Here is a 24,292-nt window from a genome sequence, read left to right on the forward strand (position 1 = left end):
ACTCCCTCTCAAGAAGGGGGTAACTGTTCAGATGTCCAGGGAAAGCAAACTGAGACAGACATCCACTAGGTGTCTGAAGAAACAAGGCCTGTCTAAGCTACCATCAGGGGGCGATAAGCCTATAGATAAGAAAACCATGCATGTTTAATGGGACTGTTGCCCCCTTACTAACATTCAGTGGGGGTGTTTTGGTTGGCTAGCTTCCAGTACTAAAAGGAGAAGGGTCTATGGGAAACCAGGACCCTGAGACTGATAGGCCCCAGGAACAATGGGGAGAGGCCAATGCTCCAGGTCAGCCTGAATGACAGGGCAGGCACGCTAATCAGAGAGTCAGGAGCCAGGGAGGTCCCGTCCTCCACGTGAGCTGGATTTGCCTGGGTCAGACAGAGTGGGGCCGAGCTAAGGAGAAAGCAGGGGCCCAGGCTAGGCTGGGGGGCAGAGCTGTGCCAGATCCAGAGGGACCAGAAAAGCAGCCCAGAGAGAGCAGACCCTGTCCTGGGAGCACAGCTGCAGCCCCAAAGCCAGAGGCACAGCCCAGAGAGAGCAGACTTGCCCTGGGAGCAGAGCTGCAGCAACCAGAGCCAGAGGGGCCAGAAAAGCAGCCCACGAAGCAGGTCAGTGCTGGGAGCAGAGTCACAGAAGCAGCCTGCAGAGCAGACCTGTCTTGGGAACAGAGCTGCAGCAACCAGAGGCAGAAGGGCCAAAGAAGCAGCCCAGGGAGCTGGAGGCAGAGCAGCAGCAGCAGTGCAGGGACAAGTGGTGGAGCTGGGGCTGGAACAATCCGGAGCTGGGTGCGGTGAGCAGCTGGGGAGACCGAGGGGGACCCTGGGCAGCGGGCCCAGCACAGGGGAGATGCCTCAGCCAAGAGGCTCTGCAGGCCAGGCTTGGATCATAACCCCGACAGGGCAGGGGCGACACTGGGAAGAAGGATCCTACCACTTAGAGCCTGAGAGCGTGTGGCCACCACCAGTGCAAGTGTCCAACCCACAGCATCCCTGCAGCACAGCCAGGCCTGAGAAGAAGGCCTGGGACTTACAAGGAACAGACTGTGAACTGCCCAGACATTCCAGAGACACTGTTTGTGATGTTTCCTGCCACAGAGCGGGTTGATGTGTTTCCTTTAACCTTTCCCATTTGTCCTTATTCTTTTTAAAATTAATTGTTGATTAAATAACTTGCATTTGCTTTAACTTGTATGTAATGGTCAGTGAGTCAGAGAAGTGCCCAGTGCAGAGAGAGTACACCAGAGGGGGGACACCCTAGCCTCTGTCCTAGGTGACCACAGCAGGGTTGAGAGTCGAGCCCTCCAGGAGTCCCGGGCCCAGCCTTGCTGGGGTTACGAGGACTCTGCCAGACAGGAGAGTGGAAGGAGAGTGCTCAAGAGCAGGGAGGCCACTGGGTAAAGGAAGTGGGAGCGAGGACTCAGATCCTTTCGCTAGCCCACTTCACCGGGATAGTGCAGTAGCCAGGAAAGTTCCCCACAATAGCGGGACTATTCCCCCGCTTACACATGTAAGATGGCAAAAGTCCCATATGTATGGAGGACTTAGTGTAGTATGCTGAGCCAGACTCCAGGACTTTCACTGTGCTGTAGCAGCGTCCACACAGGATATTATTGTGTGTCAAGTTCCCATGCTGTAGATTCACATCCCAGTTTGCCAGGCACTAATTTGCTATGTAGACAAGCCCTACATGCTTTGTTCCTACTGTTAAAATACTTTAATTATAAGAAGGCTATCTGGACACTATATTCACCACCCAAGAAAGAGATTTTGGAATCATCATGGATAGTTCTCTGAAAACATCCACTCAATGTACAGCAGCAGTAAAAAAGCAAACAGAATGTTAGGAACCATTTGGAAAGGGATAGCTAATATAGCAGAAAATACCATAATGCCACTGTACAAGTCCAGGGTACACCCACACCTTGAATACTGTTTGCAGTTCTGGTCACCCCAGCTCAAAAAAGATGTATTAGAATTGGAAAAGGTGCAGAGAGGTGTATTAAGCAATATAACTACAATAAAATTAGAAAAAATACAAAGTAAAATACATATTCATTGTATCATAAAACATCTTGTTCACTACTTTGTTATAAGAAAATGTAGAGTATCTACTGGTCACACTTTATATAATCGTTCCATTTATAAAGGGCTTATAGAATTAATAAATGGTTGCAAGATGTATAAGCCTATTACAGACATGACTGGCATGAGTCTACCTTTTCTACCTAAAACAAGGAAGACAGAGAAACAAGTCATGGAAAATATTACATGAAGAAATATCACAGATTGCCAGGAAATCCTCATCACAGAGCAGACAAATCATGCACAGTATAAAAGAAAAATGTAAGTGGGATTATATTTCATAGCAAAAGACTTTGGGTGAACTTCTGGTCGCATTGAAGAGAAAGTAAGTTTTGCCACTAACGTCAGTGGGGGCGAGAATTCACTCTCTGTTTTTGAGTTTGAGGCACTTCCACAGAGATTATCACTCTGCAACCCACCATGGAAGAAAATGTTATTACTGATGGAGCCCAGGTTCAAATGTGCAAGGGGCAGGAATAAGGTTCTCTCAGAATATGGCCCTTAGCTATGGATTTCACAACTGCCAGAGACAAAGTTAAATCCAAATCTTGCCACTTACAGAAATGCATCCTGGATCACTTCCTTAAACAAAAAATTTTGTTTAACAACCAAGTTGGGGAATGGCCCCACCTGTGAACTCTGCGTAGTAAAGTACTTAAATGTTTTTCTCACAAATAAGCACTTTTGATCTGGATGTAAGTGGGGAAAGCAGTATGAGAACACTGTCCCCTTTCCTGAAGAAATTGATAAGTTTTCCTGGACTGATGTAGATAAAACCTAGACACTAAAATAATGAGCAGCATAAATAAACACAGAGTAAATAATAAGAGCTGTAGCATTTCGGATAAGGTTTTATGGAAAATTGCCTGCTGCTGAAGGGAGATTGTACTGGATAGGGCGAAAATTTAATTTTTTTCTCCTGCTTTGCTTTCTCCTCCCGATTCTCTACTTTGCCCCTCCTAAATTGCCACCTTTACTGCCTCCCTCTAATCCTGCTGGTGTTGTGTACTATACATGCTGCAAACTGTCAATCTGCACCTGTGTCTCTCGTTGAGTCCGGCAAGGGGTCAGAACACCTGCTCCTCTCAAATCCCAGGGTGAAGAGCATACACAAGGGCTGCTCACTTTTTTAAGGCACAAAGAAACACAACTCAGATGGGCACTAGGCTCCCTATTCTGATAGGGTTCTAACCCACGAAAACTTACGCCCAAATAAATGTATTAGTCTCTAAGGTGCCACAAGGACTCCTCGTGATTTTTATTCTGATTATATATTTCCAAAATGAGGTAAAGAATGGCTTGACTATTAGAGGGAGATGGCAAGAAATTACAAGCAAACACTATAGCTAGGGTGGGCTTTTTTTTCATAAATTTAAATCTACACTCTACTGCTTGGGAAGGGAAATTTTACATCAATATTAATTCTACATATAAAATCATGTAATAATTCTACATGCAAAGAAAGTAAATACATGTCTTTTCCAAATTCATCTTAAAGATACGCTAAAATCAAGCTGAACTATAGCTGACAGATCTGTTCAATTGATAGGGAGAGAAAAAGGAAATGCTGGAAGTTACCAGGGTTTTTGTGTCACAAAAGGAGAACGATTTGTTCTAAAGCAATTGTATATAGGATGACGGCTGGTTTGGTAAGACCCACCGCCTATCATACGGACCAATATTGTCTAACTACGCTCTCTGGTTTGTCTGTAATCACGTTGTCTCCTCTTATACTTGAATTGCAAGCTCCTTTGTGAAGGAACTATCTTTCTGTTATGCAGTTGTATAGTATCTAGCACAGGAGTCTCCCACATGCGGCCCACAGAATTATTTCCTGCAGCCCGCCATAGCTCCCCTCACCCCCCGTCCCGGCCCCCCTCCTGTGCATGCTGCATCCCTGCTCCTCCACCTACCTCAGCTGTTTGAGGGCGCTTAGGACTTTCCATTGGGGGGGAGGAGCGGGGACACAGCACACTCAGGGGAGGAGGTGGAGAAGAGGCAGGGCTGGGGCCAGGATTTGGGGGAGGGGTTGGAATAGGGGTAGGGAGGGGTGGAGTTGGGGTGGGGACTTTGGGGAAGGAGTTGGAATGGGGGCGGGGGACTTTGGGGAAGGAGTTGGAATGGGGGCGGAGAAGGGGTGGGAAGAGGCAGAGCAGGGGTGGGGCCTCATGGAAGGGTTGGAGTATGGGCAGGACTGGGGGAAGTGCGAGGGCTTTTGTATCTTTGTATGGAAAGGTGTCAGTGATGTACTAGTCCTCATGTGGCCCTCGTGGTGATTTGAGTTTGAGATCCCTGATCTAGCACAACAGGGCTTTTGTTCGTGAGTGGGACCTCTAAGCGCTGGTGCAATACAAATAAAAAATAAAAATATATGATGCCAGTCTCCTATAGAATAAGAGAACCCAGTGTAGCCTCCTTTTTCTAGTAAATGCCTCATTTAAATTAGGAGAATCTATAAATAAGCCTCACAAAAGTATTTTCTTTAAACACAAGTACCAGGAAATCACTCAACTTCAAATGAGATTAAACCATCTGAGATGCTTATGTTTGAAGCCGGATAATATTTCTCAAATAATTTATTAGACAAATTTCAGAATATATTTAAAATAAATTATTTAACTTTTTGTTAATATTCATCCAGATATAAAGCTTTGTGTGACAAATGAAATAGAGGGGGAGCTCCCTTTTATGGACACCCAGCCAGCCAGTTTGCTATAAAGTCCCTCTTGGTGGTTGCTTCCTTTACCTGTAAAGGGTTAAAAAGTCCCCCAGGTAAAGAAAAGGGAGTGGGCACCTGACCAAAAGAGCCAGTGGAAAGGCTAGAACTTTTTAAAATAGGGAAAAAAGCTTTCCCTTTGTGTTCTGTGGTTGTTCTCCGGAGAGAGGGGAACAGAGCAAAGTCAGGGCTATGACTATGCTGTAAAAAGCTTTTTGCCAGGTATGGAAATCATTAGATTATATTGAGAACTACCCAAATATGTATATAGATTAGGAAATGTCTAGGAAGATGCAGTTAGGTTTATTTCCTGTAAGGTTTGTGGACTCCTCTGTGCTAACCCCAGATGCTTTTGTTTGCTTGTAACCTTTAATCTGAACCCCCAAGAAAGCTATTTTGGGTACTTGATTTTTGGAATTGCTCTTTTAAAATCTAGCAAAAGCCTAAATTCCAGATGTATTTTCTTTTTGTTTTTAATAAAATTTACCTTTTTTAAGAACAGGATTGGATTTTTGGTGTCCTAAGTGGTTTGTGCATATGTTGTTTAATTAGCTGGTGGCCACAGCGAATTTCATTTTTCTTTCTCAGCTCTTCCCTGGAGGGGGGTTAAAGGGCTTGAAGGTACCCCACACAAAGGAATTCCCAAATGTGCCTTCCTGGGATCTGAAAAGGGGTTTGCATTTGGATAGTGGCAGGGTTTACCAAGCCAAAGTCAGAGAAAAGCTGTAACCTTGGGAGTTTAATACAAACCTGGAGTGGCCAGTATTAATTTTTAAAATCCTTGCGGGGCCCTATCTTCTGCACTCTAAGTGCCAGAGTGGGGAATCAGTGGGGTCCTGACACTTTTGGTAGATAATTCATGAATATATTTGTCTAGTAATTTATTAGATAAATTTTATAATGAATTTCAAATAAAATATGAAAATTAACATGTAACCCTTCTGCCCCTCAGAGTTGGCAGCAACAAGGGCCAGGTTCAGTATCTAGGGGTTCCATTCCAATAACAATACAAAACCGGCTCGAGCCCCCAACCAGCGACTTGGGACAAATATATACCACCCCCGCTGGTTGCCTCCAAGAGGCAATACTTCTCTCTCGCAAGCACGGAGTCTGAGTATAGCAAAAAGCCTTTTAATAACAGAGAGAAACAATGTGGCATTGTTTCTCAAATAAATGTTAGTCTCTAAGGTGCCACAAGTACTCCTTTTCTTTTTGAGGATAGACTAACACGGCTGCTACTCTGAAAAATGTGGCAGTATGTTTGGAAAACACCACCAACAGGATTCCTAACACAACCCATGAGCAAAAACCCACCCCAAGCAAATTGGGGCATATCCTTTCCCTTTGGTTCTTGAGTCCAGCAACCCAAAATCACCCAAAGTCCCAAGACCCCGAAGTCTCTCTCCCTGGTCAGGGCAGCCCCAGAGTTCGAAAGTTTATCTGCAGAGTTTTACCTCCCAACCTGGGTGGAGATTGGGGGGGGGGGGCGGCACCTTACATGGTCCAAAGCTGATTTACCCCACCTCTCCATGGGGCTCCACTCTGCCAGCCGCCCCCATGACCTGCTTCAGGCATTCAACAAACTACTCTGCTCCAAGAGCCACTCTGCGCTGCCAGCCCTCCCGCAAACTGCTCTGCTCCAAGAGCTGCTCTCACCATCACACAAACTGCTCCTCCATATATCTTCAGGCTCCCCAACTACTTAACACAACACTCAGTGATTTCAGCTCTTAGCAAACTTAGCTCTTTTGTGATTTCAGCTTGTAGTAGGGAACCTTAGTGCTGGTACACCAGTAGCCCAAAGTGAATTCAGCTCAGCAGCCTGTAAATAAACTCCTAATGGAATCAAAATTAGCTCCACTATTCCACAGTGGAGAGAGAAGTGCAATTAGCATGTAAAGCCCATACCATCAAGTATTAACACCTATCCCCAACCTCTCTCTATTCACTGAGTTTTGGAACCCATGACCCTTGCGTAGCAAGTGCTGGTTAATTGATGGTGAGTCCCTCCATCATAACAAAAGGCCAAGTACAGTTCCACTGTCTTTAATTCACATAATCAGGATAATAAGAGTTTATTCCTTCCCCAATAACAGAGAAACTGGGGCTCCTACAGCAGCCAAAGTGACCATCTAGGCAGGGTGGGTGTGCCTATGCAAATGAGATTAGCCCCCTGAAGTTCTTTTCCACAACCCATCATGACTCACCACCAGATGTAAGGGTAGAGTTCATCCTGACTCTACTTAAAAACATACGTTTCCAACTCTAATTTTAGTCTACACTAGAATCATTGTCTGCACCCTGACATGCCACAATGCAATGACTGCTGGGTCCAGAAAGTGAGTTTTATAAAGACGTTGTGGGATGACAAAGGGAAAAATGAAGTGGAAAAGGAGCGAGCTACAGTTTCCAGATGTATTTTAGCAGTAGGGTTATCATCCTGGGAAATAAAATTAATCTAGTGGCATAGAGTGATTTACAGCCCTAACAAAAGGAGATAAAGCCCAATTTTGACAAAGCATTAGAATGGTCTCGTTAGAGCTGGTATGGCAACAGCCATTTTTCATGTTCTCTGTGTATATATATCTTCCTACTGTATTTTCCACTGCATGCATTTGATGAAGTGGGTTTTAGCCCACGAAAGTTTAGGCCCAAATAAATGTGTTAGTTTCTAAGGTGCCACAGGTATTCCTCAGATACAGACTAACATGGCTATCACTCCGAAACCTTTGCAGCACTAGTGAAAGAGCTTTTCTAGCCCCAGATTATTTCTAAAAATATTGTCACCAGCAGAAATTCCATATACCACATTTTTTGGCAAGTAAAGTTGTTTTCAGGGCCCATTTAAAAAGATGGTGTTAAGACCAAGTTTTTGTAAATCCCTGCACACCGGTTAGCTGAATGAGCCACCAGGCAGCCAGCTTTGCTGAAACTAAGAGCAGGCTGGCTGATTGCCTTTATGTCCAAAGTACCCATGATCACTAGAGTGCCAACTTTCTGATTGCAGAAAACCAAACACCCTTGCCCCGCCCCTTTCCTGAGGCCTTACCCCTTTTCCGAGGCCCACCGCCGCTCACTCCATCCCCCCTCCCTCCATCACTCGCTCTCCCCCATCCTCACTTGCTCATATTCACTGGGCTGGAGCAGGGGATTTGGGTGCGGGAGAGGGCTCTGGCAGGGGGTGAGGGCTCTGGGGTGGCACCAGGGATGACAGGTTTAGAGTGCAGGATGGGGCTCAGGGCTGGGGTGCAGGCTCCAGGAGGGGGCTCAGGACTGAAGCCTGAAGGGGGTTTGGGTGCGGGCTCTGAGTGGTACTTACGTGAGGCAGCTCCCAGAAGCTGCCAGTATGTCCCTGTGGTCCCTAGGCGCAGGAGTGGTCAGGGGCTCCATGCACTGCCCTCGCCCGCAGGAGCTGCCCCTGCAGCTCCCATTGGCTGCATTCCTGGCCAATGGGAGCTGTGGAGCTGGTGTTGGGGCAAGGGCAGGGTGCAGAACCTCCCAGGCCACCCCATGCCTAGGAGCTGCAGGGATATGCTGGCTGCTTATGGGAGCTGTATGGAGCCAGGGCGGATAGAGAACCTGCCCTAACCCCGCTGACTGGACTCCGCTGACAGGAGCTGCCAGGGTCCCTTTTCGACCAGGTGTGCGGGTCAAAAACCGGACACGTGGCTACCCTAAGGAGCACTAATTTTGTCACATGTTCACACCCTGCTCATCCTGCTGCCACAAGTAATCCCAAGGACTCTCATTGCCCCTTCAAAGTCACGGAGCCAACCCTCTTCTGCAGGAAGCGTTAGAGGCAGCCGGAATCAGAGGCTCCCTGTGACTCTGGGCGATACGACAGGCGCAAATCTCTAGACAGCTCCGTCAACAGATCTGCAGAACGCGGCTGACCCGAGCCGCGCTGGCTTCTCCTCCCCACTTCCGGGCTGGCTTGTGGCAGGCATGAAAGCGAAGGAGCGAGGGGGAGCGAGGCAGGACTAGGGCCCGGGAGAGAAGAGGGAACGTAACAGGAGTGGGCGAGCGGGGCAGGCAGCGGAGAAGAGAGTAAAGCGGAGAGAAACGCGGAGCCTGCAGGGGATCACAGAGACAAAGGGCGAGGGCACGGCGGAGGGGGACAGGGCGCAGGAGCTGCCGGAACACAGCGCACGGGGCGGCGCTGGCGGACAGCCACCGCCCGGCGCCACGGGTGGCGGGGCCCTTCCCCAGGCCCGGGCTGCTGCGGGAACGCAGGGTTAGCTCCGGGGGGGGGGGGGGAAGCTGCCGCTCCCGCTCCGGCCCCCGCCGTCACCCAGGGCGCTGGAGCGGCCCGTATCCGCCGGCGAACGTCCCCGGGCGCCCAGCCCGGGCCCTGCCCGCTCCTCCCCTTGGCCTTGGAGTCGCCGCTGCCCCGCGACGGCAGAACCAAGATGGCGCCGCCGCTACCCAGGAGGCCCCGGGCTCGGCCGGAAGGGCCCCGCACGCGGAGGGACTGCGTTACCCAGAGGGCCGTGGGGCAGCGATGTCGTGGCGTTTGGGCGGATTGGTGACCCCTGGGGAGGGCCCGGAAGCCGGAGCTTGGCCGCGGCCGCTGACGCGCGGAGCCTCTTGCTCAGCGGGTCGCCTGCCCATCCCGCCGCAGGGATGAGGCGCGCTGGGCTGGGTAAGCGGCGGACGGCGGCGGGGCTGATCGGCGCGGAGAAGAGCGGGGGGGGCGGGGCTCGGGAGCGGGGGGGGTGACCGAGGCCCTGTAAGCAGGTGGAAATGGGGCCTGAATCGTTTCTGTGGCCTCCTTCCCCGTGGCCTGAACTGGTCTCTGGCTAAGCTCCGGGGCGCGTACCCCAGCCGGGGCTGTGCACCCGCCGTGAAGTAAAGTGGCCCTGAGAGGAGGCTGCAGAAGCGAGACACCATCCCCGCGCTGAGCTGCTTCTTAGGGGAGGCCCTTGGGATACTTCTCTTTCCACCTCGCTGATCACAGCTTGCCAGACACACGCCCCGCTCCAGCTGCTGCCCTCCTTCCTCCCCCCAAAAAGAAAAGGAGGACTTGTGGCACCTTAGAGACTAACAAATTTATTTGAGCATAAGCTTTCCTGAGCTACAGCTCACTTCATAGGAATGCATCCGATGAAGTGAGCTGTAGCTCAGGAAAGCTTATGCTCAAATAAATTTGTTAGTCTCTAAGGTGCCACAAGTACTCCTTTTCTTTTTGCGAATACAGACTAACACGGCTGCTACTCTGAAATTTATCCCCCCAGTAACCGAGTGTTGTCGTTGTTTCAGACCTTCTCTTGGTACCCTCCAGCAACCAGGTGATTACAAAAAGAAAAGGAGTACTTGTGGCACCTTAGAGACTAACACGGCTGCTACTCTGAAGCAGGTGATTACAGAAAGTGGGAGGCCTGAGTCATCTCGGGACCCATATGTAAATCTGTTTCAGAGTAGCAGCCGTGTTAGTCTGTATCCGCAAAAAGAAAAGGAGGACTTGTGGCACCTTAGAGACTAACAAATTTATTTGAGCATAAGCTTTCCTGAGCTACAGCTCACTGCATCGGATGCATTCGGTGGAAAATTTTCCGATGCATCCGATGAAGTGAGCTGTAGCTCACGAAAGCTTATGCTCAAATAAATTTGTTAGTCTCTAAGGTGCCACAAGTACTCCTTTTCTTTTTGCGAATACAGACTAACACGGCTGCTACTCTGAAATTTATCCCCCCAGTAACCGAGTGTTGTCGTTGTTTCAGACCTTCTCTTGGTACCCTCCAGCAACCAGGTGATTACAAAAAGAAAAGGAGTACTTGTGGCACCTTAGAGACTAACACGGCTGCTACTCTGAAGCAGGTGATTACAGAAAGTGGGAGGCCTGAGTCATCTCGGGACCCATATGTAAATCTGTTTCAGAGTAGCAGCCGTGTTAGTCTGTATCCGCAAAAAGAAAAGGAGGACTTGTGGCACCTTAGAGACTAACAAATTTATTTGAGCATAAGCTTTCCTGAGCTACAGCTCACTGCATCGGATGCATTCGGTGGAAAATTTTCCGATGCATCCGATGAAGTGAGCTGTAGCTCACGAAAGCTTATGCTCAAATAAATTTGTTAGTCTCTAAGGTGCCACAAGTCCTCCTTTTCTTTTTGCGGATACAGACTAACACGGCTGCTACTCTGAAATTTATCCCCCCAGTAACCGAGTGTTGTCGTTGTTTCAGACCTTCTCTTGGTACCCTCCAGCAACCAGGTGATTACAAAAAGAAAAGGAGTACTTGTGGCACCTTAGAGACTAACACGGCTGCTACTCTGAAGCAGGTGATTACAGAAAGTGGGAGGCCTGAGTCATCTCGGGACCCATATGTAAATCTGTTTCAGAGTAGCAGCCGTGTTAGTCTGTATCCGCAAAAAGAAAAGGAGGACTTGTGGCACCTTAGAGACTAACAAATTTATTTGAGCATAAGCTTTCCTGAGCTACAGCTCACTGCATCGGATGCATTCGGTGGAAAATTTTCCGATGCATCCGATGAAGTGAGCTGTAGCTCACGAAAGCTTATGCTCAAATAAATTTGTTAGTCTCTAAGGTGCCACAAGTCCTCCTTTTCTTTATGTAAATCTGTGGTAGAGATCATCCTCCAACCTGTTGAGGGTGACAGAAAGTGAAAGAAGATGCATTTAAAATGCTGCTGTTATTTTTGCCTTTTTGTTTTGTAGTATGCTAGTACTAAGCTCATGGACTCTGTTTTAGAGCCCGTGACTTGAAAAACGTATTTGTAAAATGAATAACTGTTTGTTGCCCTTCATTCCCTGCCTGAAGACAGGCTACTTCTGCAGCTGGCATCAAACTTTCAGATGTGTCTAGAGTGTGGCTTGGAAATAACCCTGTTGGGTAACAAGAATATTGGCATTTGGAAGAATTATGTAAAAAGGGGGTGTGGGAAGTTATGAACGTGTTGCTGTCTGGAGCAGGCACTATTACTTGTACAGCACATAGCAGCAGTTAAATCTTTTCACTACTGTAAGGTTCCCCCTTAATGGGGGAAAAAGTTAAGTAAATGAGAAAAAGCATTGTCCAAATTGACTAAACTGTAATTATGTAAATAAAATACAAGAATAAAATAATGGCTTACCCAATCTACTAAGTAGTTAGGAGTTAGTTTTGACCAAACCATTCAGAATGTGGTAAAACAGACTCCGTTACTTAGGCTATGTTTACACTACAGTTCCTAGGGCAGCATAGCCCATACGGTAGACTCAGCATTTGCCAACAAACATGAATTTTGCAGGTATAAAAACCACTTCCCTTCATGACCTTACCTTTGCTGAGAAAAGCCTTCTTCTGTTGGCATAGCTGTGTATACACTGGGGGTTTTGTCAGCAGTGTGTAGTTTTTTCACCTACATTCTGGACTGAAATCACTATGCTAGTGTAAATTTTATGTGCCGATGAGGCCTTAGACTGTAAATTATTTGGTAGACCAAATAGACCAGTAGCCCATCTTTTTGTTATGTGTTTCTATCATGAGTAGCACAACAGAGCCCTGATTTCTGTCTGAGGGCCTTAGGCTACATCTACACTATACACTGTGTAGGGTATGTGTAGCTACATGGTGCAGTGAAAAACAGGTTGCGTCCATACTGCAGTGTGTAGCTACATGTCAGTGAAAGACTCTGGTGTGGGGAAAGGGCAGCATGGAAAGACTTCAGCAGGTCCCCAAGCCTCTCATTGCAGTGAGAAAAGGCTCTGACGGGGAGAGGCTGAGCTGTTCCCTGTGGTGGGGAGTTGCCAGAGCCTTTTGCTCTTCTGGAGCCTTCCCCCTGCCACCAGAATCCTTATCTGCAGCAAGGAAAAGCTCTGGTGGCAAAGGGCTCCAGCAGCAGGGAGCTGTCAGAGCATTTTCCTGCTGCCTCCCCTTTGCTGGAGTCCTTACCTGAAGTGAAGAAAGGTTCTAGAAGTGGGGAGTTGCTGGAACCTTTTCCCCTCTGCCGGAACCTTTCCCCGCTGCCTCCCCTTGCCAGAGCCTTTACCCAGAGCAGGTGTTTTTCCTTGTGGCAGGGAAAGGCTCCATCTGGGAAGCAGCGGGACACTGCATGTCTAAAAAGAGCAATGTAGATAGGAAGGCATGGCTTGAGCGAATAGAGAGCCATGTAGGATATGAGTACATACCCTGACCATTTAGGCATGTCTGTACTCTACTCACCTAAGCTGTGCCTCCCTGTCTACACTGCTATTTAAACCTGTGCTGGGGAATGGAGGGCCACCTTAGTACATACTCTACATGCCGTCAAAAGAAGCATACAGTGCAGATATGGCCTTTGACACTCCTGCAATACCAACAATATTTGTTTTTAAGTGTACAGAATTCAACTGATCTAGGACAATTATTTTACTTCCAGTCTTCCATTATGATTAAGGCTATGATTTAATCATGGTTATTTTTAGTAAAAGTCATGGACAGGTCACGGGTCAGAAACAAAAAATCAGGGCCTGTGACCTGTCCATGACTTATACCATAAATACCTAATGAATCTTGGGGGTGAGGGGTGCCACAGAGGGGAGGGGGAGCCTGCGGCACCAGCGCCTGGGGCAGGGAAGCCCTGGGGGCCATCAAGCTGTGGTTGCTCCGGTTGCCCCCGGGGACCGCTGCTCAGGAAGTCCTCAGGGCCAGCTGCATTGGCCACCGCTTGCGTGGTTCCTGAGGTCAACTGCCTGAGGCCGCCAGAGCAGCTCTAGGGTCGGGATCACTCCAGTAGCCGCCTGAGCAGCTGGCCCTGGGGTCAGCCATACTGGCCGCTGCAGAAGTCACAGAGGTCTCAGGAAGTCACGGAATCCGTGACTTTCGCCCCCTCCATCACAAACACAGAGCCCTAATTATGATGTAACTGCATTATGATGCAATCTTCAAGATTTGGGGTAGAAATCTTGATCTTTACTTTTGAATGCTAGAAGAGAAAAAATTCTGTTACTCTATCAGCCACGTTTCTAATGCTGCTTTATGCTTGGGATGAATCGTGTTAGTTAAGTAATAGGTCCCATAGCTGCTTCTGAATTCTTTTGGGTTTTTTGTGTGGGTCTAGTTCTCTAATTAAATCACGTCAGATTTCCACTGAAGGAATGGTTAGCTTATAGTGACAGGTCGCTCCAAACACACCTTCAGTAGCTTTTAAAAAAAAAATGTTTAGTGCCTCTCCCGGTGGTCCTCTGATCAGGGTGGATTTGGTTTAAATCATGATTTAAATCACTAGTCAGGAAGACTCAATTTAATCATGGTTTTCTACATAAAAGTGCATTCTTGTTGGTTGTTATTACCTTAATACATATTCTTCACAACTCAGAGATAGATGAAGGTTTCATTTTTAGAAGGTACACAACTATACGTTTTTAAAGTGATTTATTTTGAAAACTTTTCAGATTAGTTTTACAGCTATATCAGAAAACGAATGATTGTTTGGTTATTTTATTTACCAAAGATAATTGAAGCAGATAGTTCACCTCCCAATGACTTTATAAATATCTGCAGTTCAATGGGTTAATCATTAATATTTGGAGGATTTTCTTGCCATGCTGTATTAGGAGGAGAACATCACCAGACAGACATTTAAATTGTTTTTTTTAACTAAAACAGCAACGTTAAGTATTCTGGATTTTTTTTCTTCAACAGCAAACATATAATATTTTAACAAAACAAGCATCTGTCCCTCGCTTCTCACATTTATCTCCAGACTTCTTCTCCTTGTCCAGATCTATTCCGCCCGCAATCTTCTATTCATTGAACTTTTTGAAACTTTGCACTTTTAGAGAGAGGTAAGGGATTGACTCTGTGTACAGAAATTTGCAGAGGGACAACAGAGTTGAGGTCTGTTATTTCTCACCTCTATATGTTTTGTTTATTTATTTACAAACATTTTTGCTGTTAACAAGCATGTTACTTCTGGAGACACAAATCCACAGTTTGAGAACTGCAAAACTAAGCATCTCTGATGGTATCTTCTAAACTGAACATTGAGTCCCATTGGGTAGATAGAAAGATTATCCTAAATAATCTGTACAGACGCCTGTGGAACCCCCTAAGATTGGGTCCCTAATCCATGAACTATTGGAACTCATTTACAAAACTTTTCTTAAACATTATATGAATATATTATCTCATGCTATAGAATTAGAATTTATAATCCCTATTCCATGGTGAGATATCTTTGAGCTCTAATGTATCTTAACTAAAACTATCTTTTTTTGTCAAAAAAATCCGATTTAAATAAAAAAAATCCCATTTTTTAAATTTCTTTTAAAAAATCATAGATTTTATTTACCCCGCCTCTGATTAAAAGTCATGCTTTTTAAAAAGTTTGTGCTCATTATACATTTTAACATTTATGGTAGTTGGATGCAAATATAGAGACTGTTCATGAATTCCACAGAGTCTTTGGGAAGTTTGGGCATTCTCATCTTTCGGTCAACCAACCATGGTGTTGATGGTGATAGTAAAAGAACTTTTGAGCTTCCACAATACGTTCTAGGACTGGTAGGTATTAATATACTTCAGGATTTATATCATGTGATCCATGCATCAGAAGTTTAGGATTAATTCAGACAGTATTCTTAGATTTTCTGTTCAGATATGGGATCAGTCTTAAATGGGAACATACTTTCCCTGAATGGATGTTTGTACCCATTCCTGGGTCATATTAGACCATTGATGTCAAAGTAACCAAAATATAGGGGTTACCAGCTCGCTCTATAATATTGATTCTTTAAATTTTTCCCCTTTCTTCACTTGCAAGACCTGCAAATTTAAATATGTCTGGATGGGTATACTAAGGTTGAAGGGCTTCAGACACTTCTCCTAATTGCTCATTTCGTGCTACATTGAAGGTAATGCTCAACATAAAAAGGAGGTTGCAAATTGATAAAATTCATTGTTTTGCTTTTCCCCTGTTGGAAAAGATGGGGATCAATATGAAAAGTGAAATTTGAAAGGTGGATAAGGAACTGGTTAAAGGGGAGACTACAGCGGGTAATACTGAAAGGTGAACTGTCAGGCTGGAGGGAGGGAGGTTACCAGTGGAGTTCCTCAGGGATCGGTTTTGGGGCCAATCTTATTTAATCTTTTTATTACTGACTTCAGCACGAAAAGTGGGAGGATGTTAATAAAGTTTGCGGATGACACAAAGCTGGGAGGTATTGCCAATTCACAGAAGGACCAGGATATCATACAGGAAGATCTGGATGACCTTGTAAACTGGAGTAATAGTAATAGGATGAAATTTAATAGTGAAAAGTGTAAGGTCATGCATTTAGGGATTAACAACAAGAATTTTAGTTATAAGCTGGGGACGCATCAATTGGAAGTAACAGAGGAGAAGTAGGACCTTGGAGTATTGGTTGACCACAGGATGACTATGAGCCGCCTATGTGATATGGCTGTGAAAAAAGCTAATGCGGTCTTGGGATGCATCAGGAGAGGCATTTCCAGTAAAGATAAGGAGATGTTAGTACCATTATACAAGGCATGGGGAAACCTCATCTCGAATACTGTGTGCAATTCTGGTCTCCCAAGTTTAAGAAGGATGAATTCAAACAGGTACAGAGAAGGGCTACTAGGATGATCCGAGGAATGGAAAACCTGTCTTATGAAAGGAGACTCAAGGAGCTTGGCTTGTTTAGCCTAACCAAAAGAAGGGGAGATATAATTGCTCTCTGTAAATATATTGGAGGGATAAATACCGGGGGGGAGAGGAATTATTTAAGATCAGTACCAATGTGGACACAAGAACAAATGGATATAAACTGGCCATCAGGAAGTTTAGACTTGAAATTAGACGAAGGTTTCTAACCATCAGAGGAGTGAAGTTCTGGAACAGCCTTCCAAGGGAAGCAGTGGGGGCAAAAGACCTATATGGCTTCAAGATTAAGCTCAATATGTTTATTGAGGAGATGGTATGATTGTATGACATTATTTTGGCAATTAATTGATCTTTGACTCTTCGTAGTAAATAGGCCCAATGGCCTGCGATGGGATGTTAGATGGGGTGGGATCTGAATTACTACAGATAATTCTTTCCTGGGTATCTGGTTGCCCACATGCTCGGAGTTCAGCTGATCACCATATTTGGGGTCGGGAAGGAGTTTTCCTCCAGGACAGATTGGCAGAGGCCCTGGGAGTTTTTCACCATCCCCTGCTGTGTGGGGCACTAACAGACCGTTCCTGAATGAAACTAATGTTGAAAAGCTATTAGAAGGCCAGACAAAGTGACTTAAATTTATCGTGTGGCTCCATTGCTATTATGAGGACATTAAAAAATGTCCTGCTTGCTTACAGGGTCATTAAACTTTGTGCTCTAAATTTCAGTAGATGGTTCCAGTTAATAGAATATTTGATCTTAAAGAATCCAAAGAAACAATTTTTTGTGCATTCTTAAGATGAGCGTGAATCCTGTATCTTCCTATTTCACAACTCTTGACAGACTCTTACATTTTATTTTAGGAGAAATCTGTTTTATTTAATCTATTCAGTTTCCACTTTCTAGTCAGTCCCCCTCAGATTGGGGCACGTTGAGAGAGGTTGTTTAGGTAAATTCTTCTATTCTTATAAAAACCTATAATTTCTAGAATTTCTGCCATTGCTTCCAGCCACCTGTGCCTTCTTTGGCTGCCTATTACACAGTTGTGCTTACTGCATACTGCTTATTCCCATAATGATAGCACACAATGTTGTGGGACAGTACACACACGGCACTGATTTCTCTTAAACTTCAAAAGTACTTCTTCCATACCTGTCTGGCAACCTCATTCCCACTTGAAGTTGTGGTTTATGTAAATATGGGGTTTGCTTATTAAAAAGACTTGGAATGCTTGTTCCATTTGTAAAAGACTGTCTCTTGCAATGATCTTTGATGTATAACTGCCGGACTTTGGCTCCAAGCTACAGATTTCAAAGTCCATTGTAAACACGTTCCTACTATGATATTCACTTAGTAATGAGTACCATAAGGTTACTTCAGTTATAACTTCATATTTGGCACATGCTTGTGACTCTGCGAAAGGATTCTCTTTGAGCCAACTTTGGTCTTAATCCAAATCTGATTGGAAAAAAATTTAAAAAAATAAAAGAAAAAAGATCCATTTCCCATTGTTGAGTAGCATGATAGTAAAATGGAAGCTTTCCAGTTCATTCATCCTTACTGAAAACTTGTCATCAGGCCAATTTGTGGGAAAAAAAAAATTTTTTTTTAATCTGCATCTATAAAAAAAACAACCACCAAACAAAAAACCACCTTGGTATTACAGAATATCATAAATTCATAATATCAGTTATCTAGTTATCCTGTTTTCCTAGGTATGCCTTTACCATGTGCAGTACAGTGGGAAATCAGTCAAGAGATAATATCAATGCATTATTCTAGTTTTGTGGATATGACTGCTCTGTCTCCTCTCTCTCAAAACCTTTTCAAGGATGAACTGAGAAAATGAATTTGTCAAGGGGATTCAAACAGGTTTAGTGTGATTTGAAATTTTTAGCTACTCATGATAAATGAGGATAGGAACTAGATTGCTAGCTGAAAGTAAATACAATCTCTACTCTAAAATTTAGCAGATAAAAACCCAGGCTTTTAGCCAGCCATCTCCCTTGATATGTCTTCTACTTGTGGCCTGCTACCCTGCTATTCCTTTTAGCCCTGCAAAGCTAGGACTGCTTTTACTTTGAGTACTGGGTGGTGTGTGTGTTGGGGGGGGGAATGCAGGGATCTTGGTGCATACCTCTCCCAGTATGCTGTTTAGCTGCTGGTTGGACGGTCTCTTTAATAGAGATTGGAGGGGGTGAGCATACTAAACTGATGATTTTGGCACTGACTCTCCTCTACTGGACAGTCATCTGCCAGTTGACAGTCTGGGTAGCAACTGTGAAGCTCTTTCATCCACCTAGTAGATGACTTGCCAAGTGCAGCATCCCACCACAAGGCAGAGATCTGTTGCTGGTAGAAACATGAGGAAACCTCTGATTATGCAGCCTGTATGTTAATCCTTTTCCCTTTTTATAAACTAAAGGGACATTAAAACCTATATTTCATATAACAGGTTACAAATGTAAACATTCCAAAGTCAAAAATATGAAGACTTACTGAGTAACCTTAACTCCTGAATCCAGCATATTTGGGAATGTATACCTTAATATACAATGGACTCAGTTCTACTTTCAGGTATGCTTTTAACATTCAGGCTGTCTTCCTTGGAGAATACACAAACGTACTGTATCTGAGGGCAAAATTGGGTTATGATATATGAATTAATTAAATCAAGGTTACCAAAGAACCTTTTAATTTTCCTGATTTCTGAACTGAAAGCTAAACTCAATGTTCTAAATGGCTGAGAGAATTTGTATATGTTAACAATGTCTCTTGCTCATTCTTGAGGATGCTGCAGGGATGCATAAGGAAATGCATTTGTAACCATAAATGGACTGGGACCCCCATGATACTGTATTTTGCTTGGATGATATTTCCTGTCTGTAAACCTGATTTACTGGGGTTTTTTGTGTTTAGGTGAAGGAGCACCCACTGGTAACTATGGCTATTCCAACAGTGGGTATAGTGTACACGAAGAAGAAAATGAAAGGTTAACTGAAAGTCTGCGTACAAAAGTCTCTGCCATAAAATCAGTAAGTCTATAATTACAGTGGCATCATCACTTCGATTGAATCAAGTGCACAAAATCTTATGAACCAGTGAAGCAGCAATAGAGGAAAAGTTTAAAACATAAATTGAATACAAGAAAAAAATATTGCCAGTCAAAAAGCACAGTGCATTCACTCGTGTAGCTGATTTCCTCTTCAATTAGACTTTAGCTCCTGCTGTCCTTTTTGGCTAATCATGAAGCTACTTGCCTGATGAGGACAGCAGAGTCTATACTTACTGCTTATTCTCAACTCTAGGAGTCAGCATTTCCTCGAGTAAGAATCACACTGGCCAGGGAAACTAGAAGCCTGGGTTCAGCTCAGTAATTGACCTGACAACAAGGTTTTTTTTTGTTTGTTTGTTCCTGTTAATTTAAGGAATTAGACTACTTGTACTTAGCAGAGACAGTAGTTGAAGAACAATCAAGTCCTTCAAGTTGAGATTTGGACAACTTTTACTACATCTATTTATGAATTTATAATATGGAATAATTATTTTGGAAGTAACATCCTGATTTCCTCAAAAGAAGAAACTTTTTGACTAGGGAAACTCATTCTAGAGACTGAGGACTATATTTTTAAAATAAATCCTTTTCTAACCAAAACCCCGCGAGTTCACTCTACTCAACAAGAAACTCCATTTTTCCAATAGTTAATCCATTCCGAAACCTGTTAAACATTTTGGAGCCCTCACTATAGGTGCCGTTTTTAGAGATGTGGTGCAAGGCAATGACTTTTACAGAGTCAAAGCCCTTACAATCTTATTGCTCAGACTGTTGTTCATAATTAAGCAATTCAGTTCCAATTAGACAAGCATAGAGACAGATTATCTTAAATAAATGCTGTCATCTTAAATCGTACTTTGAACTAGGATTGTCAAATTGGGGGTTGCATCACAGGTGGTGGTTGGGGTTTTGAAGTAAAATCACCAAAACACAGTGACTGCTAAGATCTAGTGGAATGAGCTAAAGGGAGGGAAGGAGAAGCTCTGATTTCTGCTCTCACAGCTTGTCACTCATAATCATCTTCCCTAATGCTCGCACTATGCTGTACTCCTGATAAGTGCCACTTAGAATCATCGCACAGTACCCTCATACAAAAACAGCAAAAGACCATGGGAGTGGGATCATGACACAAAAAAGTAGGTCATTTGGGTGGCCCCAGGTAGGAAAGTTTGAAATTCTGTTGTCAACATGGCTGTGTTAATAATATAGCAATAAGCTACTCCAGGGTGTGCATTAGTTAGGTGATTACCATATACTTAAGGTGTACTGAGAACCAGGAACACAGACAGTACATTCAGCCATCCAAGCAGTGTGCCAATAACCTAATAACTGCACCCTTGAGTAGTGTATTGCTATGTAAATTTCACCCATATCTTTTAAATTTCTGGAAATTCATGCCATGTCTTCTTCCACTGTGAAGAGTGGTTCTTAGTAAAATGAGAAAAATAGGGAAAAGGCTATAAACACCTCTTTATTCTGAATATTTGATTCCAGAGTCAATCTTTATAGAGAACCTAAAAAAAATCCTGAGAAAAATGTATACCATAAAATAATGTCAGTCTTTAGGCTGTATATGTTCTTGTCGTAAACTAATACAACATAAATGTAGACGCGGTGGTGGCATTACATCACCAGAAGATGCATCTGCGTGTCAGGGAGATGCATTCAGGTTAGAGCCACTTTGCCATAGGGGGATGGTGTAAAGTAACAAGTGTCCCAGAGTTGAAGGCCTTATCTATTGCACTTGTGCACAATTTCATAGATGCTTTTCTCTGGTCTCTTTGAAAATATAGCATCCATGTTACTACATCTAGAAAAACACAGGAGATGACAGATACTTTCAGAATGACTTCTCCCAGTATATAATAGTGAAATCTGGTTTATATGGCTCAAATAATATAAGTAATGGTAATGCTCACTTCTTTTATAGCTTTCCATTGAAATTGGAACAGAAGTTAAAAATCAGAATAAAATGTTATCAGACATGGTAAGTATGTAGCAATTAATCTTACGAATTTCTACAGCGATATATACATATGCTTGTTTATAGTTGGTGTTTTTTCTATTAAGAATCTTGTAGTGACGGGACTAAGAACTTATCCCTTATGTTATATAATACCACAAAAATGTTGTTTATTATAGGGACAAAAAGGAGGAACAGTTCTATTCTCCAAATTGACCATTAGGTACTATTTCTGTAGCAGCAGTGCTTCCTCATGTAAACACTTTGGCCTTGTCTACGCTACCGGAGTAAGTTTACCTAAGTTACACTACTACAGCTACATGAAAAATGTAGCTGGAGTCGACGTAGCTTAGGTTGACTTACTGCAGTGTCTGCATTGCGTCTCTTACTTTAATCTTCTCGTTCCATGGAGTACCAAAGTTGACCGGAGAGTGCTCTGTAGACGATTTAGTGGGTCTTCACTAGACCTGTTAAATCAACTCCTGCTGCATCGATCCACGGCAGCATCGGTAAGTGGAGACATGGCCTTTGTATGAATATAACTTCTAAAGGAGCAGTAAAAATTGGTAGGTCCCAGATGAGTCTAATTATTTCTGCTCCATTACAGCAAATATGGAATAGGATTTAAAATATAGCTTTGACAAAGGGGGCATGTCAGTGCTAGAATTGATTTAAAAAAAATGGAGGACAGAAGTGAAAATCAAAGAAAATTGGTTACTTGCGTAAGATCGTCTTGTATCTGAAAATAGGTAATCAGATGGAATGGACATGAAATGAGGACTTCCCTTTATTATAGGCTAGCAAGATGTAACTGCCTGTTCATATGCTGGTTTGAAATGGTTTTTTAATACTTTAAATACAAAAAGAAAAGACAAATGCAAGAAGTGATTGTGCCTAGTCCATTGTAGCGTGGTGTTACTTGCTTAGAATGATTCTCTTTATGTTCTCCTTTTTCATAGGACTCTGACTTTGATTCTACGGGTGGATTTCTAGATGCGACTATAGGCAGACTGAAAACACTCTCCAGAGGGAGCCAGACAAAACTATTGTGCTACATGATGCTCTTTGCACTCTTTGTCTTTTTTGTAATTTACTGGATTATTAAACTGAGATGATGAAAATTATATCCATCTTTTTAGTGCCACTTCAACAGAATTACAAAATGGTGTTAATCTGTGAGGACAGACATTAAATTTACATACTCTGTTGATAAATATGGTTAAATGGTTATTGTAAAATATATTAAATATCAGTGCATTTGTTATGTATATTTTGTCTTAATATTTACCATTCCAGAAGCTTTCTTATCATATCCCCTGTTTTCTGGGGTTAACAAATGTTATCTACTACCTTGTGCATATTTACATCTTGGCTAAAATTACTTCTTGGGGAAATATCTTTGGAAATGCACAAAAATAAAAAAATAAATAAAAAATGTGCCCGCAAGGACAAAATGTGAACCTTTAACTTTGAATTTCCTTTAATGGGTTTCACGTTTTTAATAAAGTAAAAACAAATATTAACAAAAGTAGGGCCTAATCCTGAGCAAGGACCTCAGGATAAGGCTTGTAGCAATTTGCAGATTATAAAAGTATGAAAAAGGCTTATGCTTTTTCAAAACAGATTTATTGTAGCATAGGTTAAACCACCTGAAACTACAGTATCGTCATACTTGTAATGCTTTGAGTGTGGGTTGGCAAGTTTCTGTAAGTATTATGGCTTAGAATTTTAAAATGAAATAAAAAAAAAATTGACCTTGCAGGTTAAGGAGGAATTAACTGACCTAAACTGGAAGAATGTTGGTTAATTTTAATTTGAGACCAAGTAATGCTAAGGGCTGGTCTACCCTGGGAATTTACAGGGAGATAGCTATGTTTCTCAAAGGTATGGAAAAATCCACATCCCTGAGAGACATAGTTATGCGAACCTAACCCCTGCTATAGACAACATTAGGTGGATGGAAGAATTCGTCTGTTGACCTAGCTTCTGCCTCTTGGGGAGGTGGATTACCTATGCAGATGGGAGAACCCCTCAGGTGTGCATAGGTAATGTCCACGCTGAAATGCTATCGTGGCACAGCTGCAGCAACATGCAGACAAGTCCTAAGACATGTATTCAATATAACCAAATGCCTTTTGATAGTTTGGGGAACCAGCATGGACAAGATGCAAATATTTGCATAGCATCTTTCCATTACATTTTATATTTAAGTACTTAAAACTTACTGATTCTATTGAATCGCTCGGGTTTTTACCCTTCGTACGTTTGTCAGTTAATGACCTCTTAAAGCTACTTAGCATAATTTTTAAATGTGAAACCAGATTTATAATGTCTTATACTGGAGAGTATTAGGATGCAAGATAGCATTAATTACCTCTTTTATTAGAGGTACTTTTATTTATTTGTTGATTAAGCCTTAGTTTTGGTTATTCATAAAGGTAAATTGTTGTCTAGCGACTATTACACTGTTAAATGCAGCATACAAAATAGAAACCATTTTCTGGAGATTGAAATGTTATCTAAAAGAAAACTATTCTTTGCGTAAATTTTTTGGACTCAAAATGCAAAATGTTGCCATGACTTGTAGTACTACCCCATTACAAAGTGTAAAAAAATAAAGCATGTCTGTGGTATGTTTCTTAGCCATATGGATTTGTTCCTGAAAATAGATTGCAGGTTTGTTCCATCTTATGTAGTCTTTCCTAGCATAAAATACTAAGAGGTTTTTCAAAAGTGCTGATTTTAAAATAATGTTAGAATCAGTATTCGATATTTTAAACAGCAGTATTTAATGATGCAACTATCCTTGTTTGGGAAAAAAAAATAACTTAAACAACTGGTAAACTGAGGTGCATTCTGAATATTTAAGTATCATACTAGTATTAGTCTG

At 43.3% G+C, this 24,292-nt stretch overlaps 1 protein-coding gene across 1 annotated transcript; it reads left to right on the plus strand.

Annotated features, from left to right (window-relative positions):
* Window positions 1-9,121: 9,121 nt before the first annotated feature.
* Window positions 9,122-24,036, plus strand: BET1 (Bet1 golgi vesicular membrane trafficking protein). The gene is made up of 4 exons (XM_038392509.2): window positions 9,122-9,445; window positions 19,304-19,419; window positions 21,370-21,426; window positions 22,362-24,036. Exons 1-4 carry the CDS (start codon window positions 9,427-9,429, stop codon window positions 22,515-22,517), a joined length of 348 nt encoding a protein of 115 aa, XP_038248437.1. The 5' UTR covers window positions 9,122-9,426; the 3' UTR covers window positions 22,518-24,036.
* Window positions 24,037-24,292: the final 256 nt, after the last annotated feature.

Source organism: Dermochelys coriacea, chromosome 2 (assembly GCF_009764565.3).
Source record: "Dermochelys coriacea isolate rDerCor1 chromosome 2, rDerCor1.pri.v4, whole genome shotgun sequence".
Taxonomy (NCBI): domain Eukaryota; kingdom Metazoa; phylum Chordata; order Testudines; family Dermochelyidae; genus Dermochelys; species Dermochelys coriacea.